The sequence below is a fragment of the Lissotriton helveticus genome, chromosome 1_2 (assembly GCF_964261635.1).
Source record: "Lissotriton helveticus chromosome 1_2, aLisHel1.1, whole genome shotgun sequence".
NCBI lineage: Eukaryota > Metazoa > Chordata > Amphibia > Caudata > Salamandridae > Lissotriton > Lissotriton helveticus.
The window spans coordinates 60,366,360-60,381,891 of record NC_136058.1 but is presented as its reverse complement, the minus strand read 5'-3'; the positions used below and the strand labels follow the sequence as shown (position 1 = coordinate 60,381,891).

General features: G+C 49.1%; 1 protein-coding gene across 4 annotated transcripts in view; it reads left to right on the top strand.

The window, feature by feature from the left end:
* SRSF11 (serine and arginine rich splicing factor 11) overlaps positions 1-8,995 on the top strand; it is a 223,375-nt gene extending 214,380 nt beyond the window's left edge. For 2 of the 4 annotated variants that reach the window (XM_078668774.1, XM_078668758.1), the window contains 2 exons: positions 7,412-7,568; positions 7,667-8,995. In XM_078668774.1, coding sequence (XP_078524900.1) covers positions 7,412-7,568; positions 7,667-7,858 — 349 coding nt within the window. In that variant the 3' untranslated portion in view covers positions 7,859-8,995. Of the gene's footprint in view, positions 1-7,411; positions 7,569-7,663 lie in introns of all 4 variants that reach the window. The other 2 variants (XM_078668766.1, XM_078668752.1) reach the window with 1 other exon arrangement.
* Positions 8,996-15,532: the final 6,537 nt, after the last annotated feature.

Below are 15,532 nucleotides of genomic sequence, written 5' to 3'. Positions count from 1 at the left end.
AAGGTATGGCCTCCACAACTAACAGTCTTTGTCAGATGAACAAATTACTTACCTTCGGTAACTATGTATCTGATAAAGACATATGTTAGTTGTAGATTCCTTACCGTACCACCCATCCTCCATGCTCTGATTACTAGGAATAGGGACTCCCCTACATGGCCCTAGTTTTGACGCACCAGCGGTCAGTGTCTTTCATGGCTCTGCGCTTCTGGCGTGGAAAGTAGTTTTAAGAAATGACGGCGTGCATGGGCGGCGTCTAGGTAGGAGCTGATTGACTCCACCTAACGACGCACAGGGGTACTGCTGAAGAAACATTTCCGCATCCAGGATAACGCCTCGGGGAAATTCTAAGGTATAAAATATATAACTAACATGTCTCTATCAGATACAATGTTTTGCAGCGTGAATCTTTCTGGATTCACTATGCTGTGCATATTCCGCAATCTGGTGGTTGGGTCCGGAATCGTAGTCTTTTCTCTTTATTTTTTTTGTAGCCCAGGTGGGTGTCGACGTCCCACCATTTGGTGTACCTTCGGTGACGTCGGCATGCTTTCGGCGGAAGCTCCCACCCTTGGGCGCCATCTTCAGATTCTTTTTCCCGCCGTTGGGTCTGGATCGTCGCGTGAAGCTCCAGAAGTTTTGGAGGAGAAAAGGGGAAGAATAAGCGAATTTCTTCAGGAAAAAACTTGAAGACCAGGAGAAGAAGATCATCCGAGCCGGGACGACGACGAAGGAGAGGAACCTCGAGATCTTCGACGTCCGACAGAGAATGCGCACACAGGGGGCCCCCTGAGCGCAGTAATGGACAACACACCATTTAAATTCTGCCGTAATTGCCACCACAAGTACGCGCAGAGAGACCAGCACCCGGTCTGCAACCTCTGTCTGCCTATTAACCACGGGAGCTAGGACTGCAACGCCTGCTCAGTCTTCACGCCGAAGACGCTAAGGATTCGGGAAAAACAGAGGATAGCTCGCCACACGATGCAGGGCAAGGCCCCGTCGCTGTACGACCTGGGCCTCTCCACCGACGACTAGGACAACATCGCCGAAGGTCCAGATGTCTCCACGGTCGCAGAGACCGATAAGAAAACGTCAGACAAGGTAGGAGAGTCTACGACCCCGAAACCCTCGACAGGGCCTCGAAAACCGGAGGCTGGCTCTCGAAAATCAGAGTCTAGAACCTCGAAGGGAGCACCGGCCTCGAAATCTTCGACGACCGAAGCTGCGGTTCCCGAAAAACAGCCCAGCGGATCCTTCGAGAAGGACTCCCAGGTGGCAAAGACCAGTGAAAAACAAAGGTTATCGAAGCAAGCTCCCGAAAAGGGATCCTCGACTTCGAAGGAGCCGAGAGCCGCTTCGACGTCAACTGAACCGTCTAAGAGGGCGGCCGAAACGCTCGACGCCGAGCAGGCCGCACAGATGGAGAGAAAGAAAAGAAGGCTCGAGGCCGAGATGGAAAACATCATCCAGAGGAAGAAGGACTTCGAAGACAAAATGAAATGCTTCTGGATCCCCTCGAAGCCCACAACGGTCCTCGAAGACATAGAAGAACATGAGGAGTTCGACGCCGAAGAGCTGCCGAAAACTCCGCAGCCCTCGGAGCAGGGAGAAGAGGAGGACCTCTATTACACAGAGGGTGATTATGGGGACCCACGTTCGAGCTACGACTCAGGATCCTCGACGGCTCAGGACCAGGATTTGCAGGACATCGAGGCCGAAAACCCAGAGGAGGGTGTGGAGACATACCCCTCAAGGCCTTCGCCGCCAGATGACATTGGGGCCTACTATGAGGTCGTCAAGAAGGCTGCAGCAGCATATGGAGTCAAATTGGAGGAGGGAAGGCTAAGGCAGATTTCCTGCTGGAAACCTTGCTCCCCGCACAGACAAAAAGCCACTTTCTGCCCATGCTGAACTCTTATGGCACAGGGCAAAGAGGCGTTCAAAGAACCAGCTACCTGCATGTCAGTCACGCCAAGGACGGAGAAAAAGTACACGTTCTCCTCCCAGGACCCACCTTACATCCAGGGGACCGTTTCAGCAGACTCAATTAGAGCCGCAACGGCCAGAAGAAAAGCCAACGTCCCAACAACATCTGGGCCACCACCTGACAAGGAAAGCAGGAGGATGGACCTCCAGGCAGAAAAATTGAGAGAAACGCAGCAATGCACTGGAGGATGGCAAACTCCAACGCCCTTCTCAACAGGTACCAGCATTGGGACGAAATGGGCTAATTGCTCAAGCACCTCCCAGAGGAACACCAGCAGAGAGCCGCTCACCTCGTGGAAGAGGGGAAAAGCATCGCAAACTCGTGCCTGAAGACAGCCTTGGACGGGGCAGAAACATCCAGCAGGCTGATGACTATAGGAATCACAGAGAGAAGGCAAGCCTGGCTCAGGATCTCAGGCTTCAAGACGGAGGTTCAAAACAACATTCTGAACACCCCTTTTAATGGAGAAACACTGTTCGGAGCCCCAGTTGATGAGAAACTCACCCAACTGAAGAAAGACAACGAGACACCAAGGTCCATGGGGGCCCTGCAATTCAGGGGGATGAGAAGAGGCACTCCTACGCGGAGGCCGAACGGAAGGGGTGAAACCAGCAAGGAAACCACACCAGGCGTTCCACCAGGGTCAACAGAGTGACAACCAAGGTCACCAGGGCCAGCAGAAGCAAAACTGGAACTACCAGAACAGGGGCCAGTCCTTTCGCGGGAGAGGAAACGGACGGGGCCAGAGAAGGAGAGGTGGTGAACAGCCCCCCTCTAAGTGACTTCACACAGGAAAAGGTGCTCACCCACTCATACCCTCTGAGGGAAGATCACGGAAAAGCAAAGAGGAGAGGGCTACACGGACAAGACACAAAGGAACATGTAACACCAGTAGGAGGCAGGCTGAGATTTTTTCCTCCGAGTGGAGAAAAATAACCACAGACAAGTGGATACTCAACAAGAAAGAGCACTCTGGAAGGGAGCTGCAATTGCTCCTAGAAGAAGCCCAAGAACTCCTCCTCAAAGAGGCCATCAAACAGGTCCCATTCAAAGAACAGAACAGGGGAGTGTACTCAAACTACTTCCTGGTGCCAAAAGTGGACGAAAGCCTAAGACCCATCCTTGATCTAGGGTTCCTAAACAAATATGTAAAGACTCAAAAATTCAAGATGACGTCCCTGCAAGAGGTCATCCCACAGATAAAGGCCGGGAACTTCTTGTACACCATAGACCTCAAAGATGCGTACCTGCACATCCCCATGAACAGGCAGCACAAGCACATGCTAAGATTCACGGTAAACAAGGATCACTACCAATTCACAACCCTGGCATTCGGTCTAAAGTCCGCACCAAGGGTATTCACCAAATGCCTCGCAGCAGTGGCCGCACATCTGCGAAGAGAGGGGATACACGTGTACCTCTACCTCGACGACTGGCTCGTAAAGGCAAGCTCTTACAGGACATGCAAAGATCATGCAGAACAGGTCACAAGAACGCTAGCAAGCCTGGGATTCTCCATACACTGGGGAAAATGCTCGATGGAACCGGAGCAAGTGAAGATCTTCCTGGGAGCTCAAATCAACACCGTCCAATGCAGGGTTTTACCCAGCGAGTAGAAGACACTCAGCCTACTGATGGAGAAACGTCACTACCAAAAGGGGCGAGCTCAGACAGTGAGGACAGTGAGCAAGATCTTGAGAATGATGGCGTCATGCATACACCTGGTCCCCAATGTACGCCTGCAGATGAGACCACTCCAAGAGTGGCTGCAACAGCAATGGTCACAAGCTACAGGAATTTGGGAGGATCTAGTGGTTGTAACGCACAAAGTGCAGGAAGAAATAAAGTGGTGGACCAAAGAAAGGATAACAATAGGGAAGCCTCTAACGCCACCGGACCCAACAGTGACCATCACCACAGACGCATCCCAGAAGGGATGGGGCGCATACATGAACAAGCTCAGAGCGAGGGGTCTATGGAGCCCAGGGGATGCGGTCAAACTCATCAATTAACTGAAGCTGAAAACAGTGTTGCTTGCCCTCAAAAAAGCCTTTCAGAAACAACTGTACAACCAGAAGTGCTGATAAAGACAGACAACACCCCAGCGATGTTTTACATCAACAAGCAGGGGGGAACACAATCATTACCTCTGTCAAGCTTGGCACAGGAGATCTGGAGATGGGCAATACCACTCAAAATAGACCTGCTAGCCATGCACCTGCCAGGGAAGGACAATGTAGAAGCAGTTTGGCTCAGCAGGCAAACTTCAGCATCCCACGAGTGGGAACTCAACATACAGGAAACAGACTATTCAGAAGGTGGGGCACTCCGACAATAGACCTGTTTGCAACACGCCAGAATGCAAAATGCCAGTACTTTGCATCCAGACACCCAGAGGCACTATCCCAAGGGAATGCCCTATGGATAAGCTGGTCAAAAACATTTGCCTACGCTTTTTCCCCGATACCACTGATTCCCAGGGTTCTCAACAAATGCATGACGAGCAACATGAAGCTCATCCTGGTGGCACCACAATGGGCCAGGCAGACCTGGTACTCACAGATAATGGAGATGGCACAGGGTCCACCCCACAAGTTCTCAAAAAGAAAAGACCTACTCTCCATGGGAAACGGAGAAGTTCTACACCCAGAGCCGGAGGGCCTCAGCCTATCAGCTTGGCTCCTGAGGACTTAGAGTTCGCACATCTGAAACTACCAGAGAGCACCCTACGGGTGCTACGAGAGGCAAGGAGGCCCAGCACACGCAAGTGCTATGGGGAAAAATGGAAAAGATTCACTCAATGGTGCTGCAAGAAGAAACTCCAGATAAAGTTGACCAAGGAGTCAACGGTGCTAAGATACCTCTCGCACCTAATAAGAGCCAAGCTAAGCTCATCCTCGCTGAGGGTACACCTGGCAGCGATTGTGGCATACACAAGAGGAGAAACTGGGAGAAGCTTCTTTTCATCTCTAGTAGTAAAAAGATTCCTGGAAGGGGCTAAGAGAATGAACCTGAATGTGGTACTGACAGATCATGAAAGCACCTTTCGAACCCATCCACAAGGCATCACTGCAAATGCTGGCGATGAAAGCGGCCTTTCTGGTAGCTATCACCTTGCTACGTAGGGTGAGCGAACTACAGGACTAACACTGCAGGAACCCTACATCCAGATACAGTGACAGGGTCGTGATGAGAACAGACCCGCACTTCATGCCAAAGGTGGTGTCAAGGTTCCACATGAATCAGAGTATTCAGATTCCTAGCTTCTTCCAGAACCCCACGACAAGCGCTGAGAGGGCGCTCCAACTCTAGACGCAAGAAGGGCAGTGATGCACTACATTGAAAGGATGAAGGAACACAGGAAGACAAAACAGTTCTTCGTATCCTTCGCAAACTGTTACATGGGTAGTCCAATGACTAAGAACACCATAGCTCGATGGATCGCACAAACGATAAAATTCTGCCACAAGCAAGCGGGTCAGGAGCTAACAGGATGGGCACAGGCCCACTCAACCAGGAAGAAAGGAGCAACAATTGCCTTTCTGGCCAATACACCTATTCAGGACATATGCCTGGCGGCAACATGGGCTTCAGTGCACACGTTCACTAAGCACTATTGCGTGGATGTACAGATGAACAAGGAAGCACAAGTAGGACAGAGTGCTTCAACATATATTCAACAACCAACGCTCATCTTCCACCCAGCCGCCACAAAAGTAACAAAACCGCTACAAAATCTATTCACAGCATAGTGAATCCAGAAAGATTCACGCTGCAAAACTAATAGTTTCTTACCGGTCGGTGTAGTTTTGCAGCTTGAAGATCTTTCTGGATTCACTAGCGAACCCACCCGCCTCCGCCAGAAAGATGAGGCTGGAGAAGAAGGTGGAAACACATAGAAAAGAAAGCAAGTTGAAGCTTACAAGATACCTGAAAAGAATTACGTTGAAAGAAGGATTAACAAACATAGCCATGGATTCACTGCAAACTCAGAAGAGAAAAAAGACAGAAAAAAGAATCGGAAGATGGTGCCCAAGGGTGGGAGCTTCCGCCGGAAGCATGCCGACGTCACCGAAGGTACACCAAATGGTGGGACGTCGACGCCCACCTGGGCTACAAAAAAAGGGAGGAAAAAAAGACTACGATTCCGGACCCAACCACCAGATTGCGGAATATGCACAGCATAGTGAATCCAGAAAGATCTTCAAGCTGCAAAACTACACCGACAGGTAAGAAACTATTCGTTACTGAAGGTAAGTAACTTATTCTTTCATTCCATCGTGCCAGCAATTTAAATAGCTAAAAAAATCTATTTAACTTTTCTTACACCATAACTAGATGAAACGAGTTGCTCTATTCAAGATTCAAAACAATGGAGTAAGCCTGATTTGTGTAGAAGCTGAGCGAGTCGAATGTTGGAGCCTGGGAGTGTGCATTGCTACCCAGTCACACATTAATTTGGTTTGAGGTACTGAGTAGCTATTCTGGTGCTATAATTGTCTAATCATCCTAAAATTCAAAGTAGTAGAGGTGTTGCTATGCTGAGCATCCTTTTCTTTTCTGCTGGTAAGTAAGTTCTAAAACCTTCGTTGTGGTCTGCTTTTTGAGGATAGCCACAGCAGTGCCAACTTCAAGCACCCACATCATCATAGCAAAGGCAGCGTATGCCACTTCACAAATGCATGTTCCAGTTTTGGAGATTGTTTTAGTCTGCAATTTTGACTCTCCAACTGGAAACAGTAATCGTTAGAGTGCCAATACTCCATATACTGAGTATTCTTTCTTAATATCATTGCTCAACGTTTGGTTGGCGGTATCCTCCGAGTTGAATGTGGAAGGATGCAGTAGATATTTCAAAGAAAAGTTAGTTGCCTTTAATAAATCTGTAGCTCTTCATGTTTCACTTGTGTCCACAATCTACTAACTATTTTTCCCATGGCCCGAACCGAAGGCACTGCTGCATATTTGGAAATGAGGATTGAGATGTTCAGACAGTGTTGTGGATGACGTGCAGACAGTGCTGTTGGGGTCCTCGTGAAAGTGTTGATTTGTCCCATGATGTGTTTTTTATACTTCTAGTGGAGATTTTCCTCAAGTGACAATGGTCTGCATCCTTGAGGCCCTTGAAGCAAGACAAAGTCACTTGTGTTATTAAATATGCAAATAGAGCTTCCTAAAATTCCTTTTTATTCTCATTGTCACTCCCTAGTAACATTGATGTGCTAGTAAAGTCTGATTTGAACTTTTGCAAGTCAGTCTGACTTTATGCTTTTAGCAACAAAAAAATATACCTGTTCAGTTCTCCAGGCCTTGTCTTACATATAACTGAACCATTCAAAAAGTCTCCTAATTATTCGTCATAGCTTTCATGGTTTACTTTAACCTCATTTTCATTACATTTTAAAATATTTGTCATTTTAGGCATAAAAAGGAGAAAAGGAAGGACAAGGATAAGGAAAGGGACAAAGATAAAGAAAGAAGCAGAGATGAAAGGGAGAGATCAACCAGCAAGAAGAAGAAAAGCAAAGACAAAGAGAGAGAACGTGAAAGAAAATCAGACAGTGACAAAGATATAAAAGTAAGTTAAATAAGTTCAATTTCAATTCTACATTAAAGTTTGTCAAGTAAGTATAGGTATTTGAAACTAACTTCCCTTGCTTTTGGTTTGAAAAGCAGGTTACAAGGGACTATGATGAAGAAGAACAAGGGTATGATAGTGAAAAAGAAAAGCATGATGATATATTAGTGTCTGAATCTTGTTCTCCCAAAGTGGAAGAAGAACCAGTGCAAGCAGTTGCAGAGGCTGTGAAAGAATCCAAAGTGAACGGGGATGATCATCATGAAGAGGATATGGATATGAGCGACTGAATTGCTGCAGACATGTATCAATGTCATTCCTGTGTGGATTGTTTATTTGTTCATGAACTGAATATGTACAGCTCTTTTTAAACGTCTCAATCTCCTGCTATTAAAGTTATTTGCATCACTGTCTTAATTGAAAGTAGCACATGGATAACATTTCTTGTTTTGGCCAAAAAATTGATGAGACAGGCAGTTTAGTAAACCTGATGATGCTTCAAGCACGTAAAAGGTTGCATGTGTTTATAGCAGGCATGGGTTGTTAATGTTTGATATCCTCTAGTAGTTCAGTTCAACAAAAGTGTTTTCTAGAATTTGATTCATCACAGAAATAGCTACATAAGGAATTCACTGCCTGCATGTTGAACAAGACATCCACATTGTTAATGTTTGCTCTAGGAAAATCGTACAACACGATGGATCTACTTGAGGGTCTTATGTGTTGTTTTGTGAAAAATTAACAGTCCTTACATCTGGAAATACACATTGTGATTTTTGTAGATCATTATTTTAGCCTTGTGCTAAATTTCTATTGTGAGTTTTTTTTCCCTTTGTTTTGAGAGGTTAAAATGCACTAACTTGTGATGGTTAATTCAGTAACTTGGACAAAAAAAATTGATCCTGTGAAGTACTTTGATACACAGTCAAATATGTTTTCCTAAATTGAGTATGGTTTTATTTTTTCTGTCAGAAGTTGGGTTTTTGACATTTGGTTAAGGTGCATTTTAACAAATGGGACAGCGCTACTAGGCAAGAAAGAATGTGTTGTGTGATCTTTCATAGCCCAATATTACTGTTTCTTTTCTGTTCTGTGCTTTGTGTAAACTATAGAAGTGCATTTTAAACTGCCCTTGTATGTTTTTAAAGAGTCTGTTGATAATGTACTTTTTATTTGGTCCCAAGTTGTATAAACTAATTAAATTTGTGTTTTTGTCTCTGCAGTTGACTCTTATACCACAGTGATTCCATGTTATATGCAAAGTAGTAACTTGGCTGTTTTCTTAGATTAAGGAGAGTTTAAGAGCATTTTACTTTTGTTTGGGAGAGATACAAAAGTAGGCTGCAGTGCGTGCCATGTTGATGTACAGTTTCTGAAGTTTGTTTTACAAAACTTTCATAATAAAAGCCCATAATCTATCCCTTTAATGCCTGTAACCGTGTTGCGACTGTTGTGTAGATTGTAAATGTATTTTCTTTATTGTGCAAATACTTAGTATGTTCTAGAGGCAAACACTAAATGCCCATCTCATGTAACTGATGCATTGCTATATGGGGGTTGTAAGTAACAGTTTGTTTTATCACACACAACTTGCAGGTGAATAACGCAAAATTATTTCCTACTTTCATTTTGTTAAATGCACATTTTTCTTTGTATGTAAGTGGATTGTCGAGCAGATAATTGTTTTGTGTTTTTCTGGCCAATTGGATCAATCAGCAGCAAGGATCCTGCTTTAAGCTCTCAGGAGAGCCAGGAGCTACAATCATTTGGATGGTATGTTTACAAAACCTCTGATACAAAAAGTAGTTGCCTCAGCTGCAATTAATGAACCTGTTATTCAAATCCTCAAGTTGAGATATGGCAGTCTCTCGCATACCTTAACCCTGGAGAGCCTACGTTTTTCCATGTTGTCTTTTCTGGAGAACAGTCACCAGTAAATGGAAGTCCCTGGATGGGGCTTTACTCAGTCTCTCTCTGGAGAACTGTTTATCACAGAATTCCTTATTCTGATAGAAACTTCTAACTGCAGATTCCTCACCTTTTGAATAGCCCAGGTGTTCGACTGGATCCAGAAACTAGAAATTCATGCAGCATCAGCCGGTGGCACTGTGTAAAGACGTGCTACTTCATACCACTCAGTCTCATGCAGACGTGATGTCTCAACCAATATATAGGTCACCTGCTCATGCTGGGGGAGATCCTTTCTTCCTGCCAACTGATGTGGATCCAGAGCTTTGACAGTCATTTGACAGATTTGCAATTCTCTTGAAAGATTCTCTACAATGCGCACTAAGTTTTAAACAGCAGGTGTCTGTTACAGATCCACATAACAATTGCCTCAAGTGTCTTGGCTCAAGCCGCAACTAGAGTAGTGTTGGTCATGTGCCAAGATGAACAGGAAGGCCATCGGTGAACAAGAAGCCAAGCTAGCCATCGCAGATATCAAAGATCTGTTCCAGATCGGAGCCTACAGTGATGCGGTCCTAGTCAAAGGCAAGGGCTCACTCTCGCAGCTGAGGGCGTTTGTGTGATCTGGCCACCTCAAAGTCACGCCAATCAAAGTGGAGCCCTGAATTGCGTCAATTGCACCACTTATTCACGTGATACACCTAGTACTTTTAGGCCTTTTGTCCTCTTGCAGGATTGGGCCATAAAGCCTTTGGTCCTCTTGCAGGACTGGCTCTGATGCTTTTCTGATCCTGGATTCATCTGGATCAGTTGGGGGTGCCAGAACACCTTAAACAGCTAGCTGTGGAGAAAATGTTTGTTGGCCGAGTTCCTCTGGTGTGCCTTCGGACACCATGGGTCTAAAGGGGCTTCTAGCTGTGCTTCAGGCGCTGGACCCATTCTCAGAGCCAGCTGTGCCTCTTGATGCGGTTCTGAGGTTGCGTCTAGTGCTGGTTCTGGATCCACTGAATACAGACCAGATGATGCCTTTGGCTCTGTCATCGGCACTATGTCCGAACACTGCGGTTGCCCAGTCTGGCGCTGATATTGAGGTCATCAGTGAGGATCCAATCGTAGAATTCTGAGGGAAATGCTCTACCTACCTCTAGAATTTATACTCTATCCAAGCCTGACTTTTCTAGGGAGGAGTTATCTTGTTGGATATCCAACTTAGATTCAGGATGATATTGTAGATTTACAAGATACAAGTGGATTAGGCATTTATCTTGAAATCAAACAAGTATCACCTAATACTCCTGTGGCAACCAAAGAGGAAGCCTCTTTTGCCATAGTATTGAGGGACGGTGGGAACTCTTCAACTTATTCGACCTACTCTGGTGGTCAAGATTACTTTGTTGATGGAAGTGTTGGACCCAGCATATTCCTCGCAGGAGCGATTGTTGCCTTTCAATGAAGCTCTGCAGATTTGTTAGTAGGCACCTGGGCTAAACCAGCCTCTCTTGTAGGGGATTTTCCGTGTATAATCATAATCATGTGAATAGTCCCACCCATGTGAGTGGACCCCGGAGCACTTCATTAGATATATCTTCTTACGTTGTCATCTTCTGCCCTTCTTCAGGAAGGCCTGTATAGACACTTAAGAGATATAAAGACAGTAATGCAGCCTAACCAACAAGGCTACACTGGCCATTACTTCATCTTGAAGTGAAAAAAAGATAGCCAGTTTAACTTTTTTAATTTAGGAATATGCTGAGTTTTACACATAGAAAAATCCTTCACTAAGCTCCTTTTTTCATGATGGAGATGAAAAAGAATGGATAGAGAAGCCCCCATAGGCTTCCATCAAGTGTCTACAAATGGATACCGTGCCTTTGAGTCTGCAGAGACCCCCTGGTATCCCATGATGCACAGTCCGAGATAATTACTTTTATTTCTTTTTTCCGGCTCCTGCTAGCAGGACCCTGCAGCATTGAGCTCTACTTTTTTTGGTATTACATTCAAACTTAGTTCTGGATTTGGATTTTTGCAGTTTCAGTCAATTTCTTTGGCCTTTACCTTCGGCTGTAGTTTTTTGGCAGAATTTCTGCAGTTTTCTTGTCAAAATGCCATCTCTGTTTGACAAGTGTCCTGACTGTGTTAGGAAGAAGGCAAAGTCTGATGCTCACAGAGTCTGTATTCTGTTTGCCTGTGTCTCATGTGCCTGACATCTGCTCTATTTGTAAGACCTTTTCCAGGCGCACCCTGCGTGACAGGGAGAAGATTCGTCTCCAAGGGTTGGAGCAGAGAAGACAGAAAACAGCAACTTTAGCCTCTGGCCAAGGAGAGGGTAAGTCCTCTACCAAAACCCATGCTTAGACCTCAGGGGGGCTCACCAGTCGAAAAACAGAAAAACGACACTGGTCCCGATCGACGCAAAGACTACGTCGAGCGCAGGTATGAAGACTATATGCTCTCTGTCGAGGCAACGTCGAGGAAAAGAGCGGCGAGGTCTTGGACGAGATCGCTGTCGCGGGGTTCCCCGCATTCAATGTCGACTCAACTAGGATAGCCGTCGATGCGTCACCACCGATCGCCATTGACGTCTACGAGAAGGTCGACGTCGAGGGGTCAACACCGACGTTCGCTGTTGAGGTACCGTTCTGCGACTCGCTCCATAGTGAGCCTATCGTCGACAGGAAGTTCGCGTTCCAGATGACATCACTGCTCACCGTCTAGCAGTGGATCGTTGTCGAGGGGGGGGGGTTCTGATGTTGAGTCCACGGCCCCTTATTCGCGGCAAGCTTGAAAACTGAGGACGTTGGTCTCTTCAGGTTGGGAGTACTCTTTAAATATTCACCATCCAAGACTCCCCCTGCTCCTTGTCAACCGGTGGCCCTGCCAGTGACCCCTCCACCACCACCAAGTCCTCCTCCTCTGCCTGGGCCCATGTCTCCTCAGCCCGGGCCCATGTCTCCTCAGCCCACGTGTCCTGTAGAGCCTCGAAGACCAATAACACGGTCTCGCACGAGACATCGTTCCCATAGACACCACCGGTTTCCCACACGATCCCCTCGTCATCGTATGAGAGATCACTCCCAGCATACCAGGGATACGTCTTCACAAGTATGGGAGATACTCGCCTACTCTTAAACGGATTCCCCCCTTCAGAGGGTGTCTCCTGTTGGCAATACCTCCACCTTCCAGGAGGTTCTGGTCAGAGGGGCTTCAAAGGTGAACATTCCCCTGTCTACTCCTGTTCCGCCGACATCTGTGATATTGGAAACTCTCCAGCAGAGACACATATCACGTCCATTGCTCTGTCCATTGCTCTGTCCCATTGGGCCGGTCACCCCCTCGCACCGTGCACTCTCCTCGGGAGTGAGCTCAGGCTGCCCCTCGTTCCCGCCAAAGCAGCCGCTGCCAGCAGCTGTGATCCTGTGCACCGCTGACTGGTGCTCTTGCCCCGCCAGCGCCGCGTTTGTATTGCGATTCCGATTGTCTGTGTGATTTTGCTCCTTGTTTTTTTCCTGTGCCCTGTGTAGTTTATTTTCTGTTCCTCTGTGTTTTTTGTTCCCCTCCTGTCTCTCCCGACCCCGGACGCGCTTCCCGCCACCTCCCCGCCGCTGCCCCCTGCGGCCCCGCCCCCTTCCCTCTACAGCCCTTCCCATTCCCACCCCGCTCCCACCTCCCAGCTGCTCCTCCCTCCCACTGGACCATATAGGGCGTAGTGCTCACGGTGGAGAGCAGTGACCTCTGTCCCATTGGGCCGGTCACCCCCTCGCACCGTGCACTCTCCTCGGGAGTGAGCTCAGGCTGCCCCTCGTTCCCACCAGTGCCGCCGCTGCCAGCAGCTGTGATCCTGTGCACCGCTGACTGGTGCTCTTGCCCCGCCAGCGCCGCGTTTGTATTGCGATTCAGATTGTCTGTGTGATTTTGCTCCTTGTTTTTTTCCTGTGCCCTGTGTAGTTTATTTTCTGTTCCTCTGTGTTTTTTGTTCCCCTCCTGTCTCTCCCGACCCCTGCCGCGCTTCCCGCCACCTCCCCGCTCCTCGCCGCTGCCCCCCTGCGGCCCTGCCCTTTTCCCTCTACAGCCCTTCCCATTCGCCGCCCCGCTCCCGCCTCCCAGCTGCTCCTCCCTCGCTCCGCCCCCCCACTCTCCACTTATGGCAGAGTGGCAAACGCACAGCGTTGACGCGCAGCGGGCGCGCAGATTGTGTGCCGAAGGCGCGCCAAAGGTAAGCCCGTCTGCGCCCGTCCGCGCCTGGACCGCGCCCAGTGCCAGGACCCCTGGCCCCGCAGACACCAGCCCACCCGCCGGACGTACGACGCCACCGAACTCTACGCACTCAACGCCGGCCGAATCCCGGGATGCTTTCGAGCCACACCGAGACGCACTCACGGACCCTTCTGCTGCCACTCCTGCAAGTTCACCTGCACCCGGACCTGCACTACTCCAGCACCGACTAAGACCAAGACGTGCAACAGCAGCAACCACCTGAAGTGCATCCTGCTCAACACCCGCTCCGTCCACAGACACGCCGTCGAGCTCTGGAACCTGCTCGACACCACAACCCCAGACGTCGCCTTCCTCACGGAAACCTGGATGAACGCCTCCTCAGCGCCCGACATCGCCATCGCCATCCCAGACGGCTACAAGATCATCCGGAGGGACCGCATCAACCAGACTGGAGGAGGCATCGCCATCGTCCACAAGAACACCATCCGCATCACGACCAACACCGACGAGCACCTGCACTTCCAGGTCCACATCAACCCCAAGACCACCCTCAGAGGCACCCTCATCTACAGACCCCCGGGACCACGCACACAATTCAGCGAAGACATCGCCGACTTCATCAGCCCGCGCGCCCTCCCCTCCGCTGACTACATCCTCCTCGGGGACCTCAACTTCCACCTGGAGAACAACAACGACCGCAACACCACCACCCTGCTGGACAACCTTGCAAACCTCGGACTCAAGCAGCTGGTGACCACCCCCAACCACTACGCCGGACACACACTCGACCCCGTCCTCTCATCCAGCAAGGACATCGCTTTCAGCCACACCACCGGACTCCACTGGACGGACCACAGCTGCGTCCACTTCAGCTTCAGAAGGACCACGACCCACCACCACCAGCAACAGGCTGCACGCAGAAGCTGGAACAAGATCACAACCGACCAACTCGTGACCTCCCTGAGCAAGAACCCACCCACCAGCACAACAAACCCCAGCCAAGCGGCCGCCAACCTCACGAAGTGGATCAGCGACTGCGCAGACGACCTCGCCCCCCTGAGGACCCCGCCTAGCAAACCCTGCAGCAAGAGAGCCCCATGGTTCACCGACGAACTCAAGAGCTCCAAGAAGAACTGCCGAGCCCTCGAGAGAGCCTGGCGCAGAGACCCAACACCAGACAACATGACTGCCCTCAAGCTCGCCACCCGAAAACACCACCAACTGATCCACGCCACCAAGAAAACTGCATTCAAGGAACGACTGGACAACAACGCACACAACAGCAAGGAACTCTTCAACATCGTTAAAGAGCTCTCCAACCCCAACGCCGGAAACAACGACATCACCCCTTTGCAAGACCTCTGCAACTCCCTCGCCACCTACTTCCACTACAAGATCGTGGACATACACAACAGCTTCAGCACTCAACCGACGCACGCCACGACCGAACCACCGCCCCCCACCACCACCCTCCGCGCCTGGACCCCGATCAGCACCGAAGACACCGTCCGCACGATTAACTCCATCCACTCCGGTTCTCCGACCGACCCTTGCCCCCACCACGTCTTCAACAAGGCCGATGCTGTCATCGCACCCCACCTGCGGGACATCATCAACACCTCCTTCGACACCGCCACCTTCCCGGAGAGCTGGAAGCACGTCGAACTCAGCGCTCTACTAAAGAAGCCTTCAGCCGACCCCACCGACCTCAAGAACTACCGCCCCATCTCGCTGCTCCCGTTCCCTGCAAAAGTCATCGAGAAGACCGTCAACAAACAGCTGGCCGCCTTCCTCGAGACTAACGGATCCCTCGACCTCTCGCAGTCTGGCTTCCGGGCCAA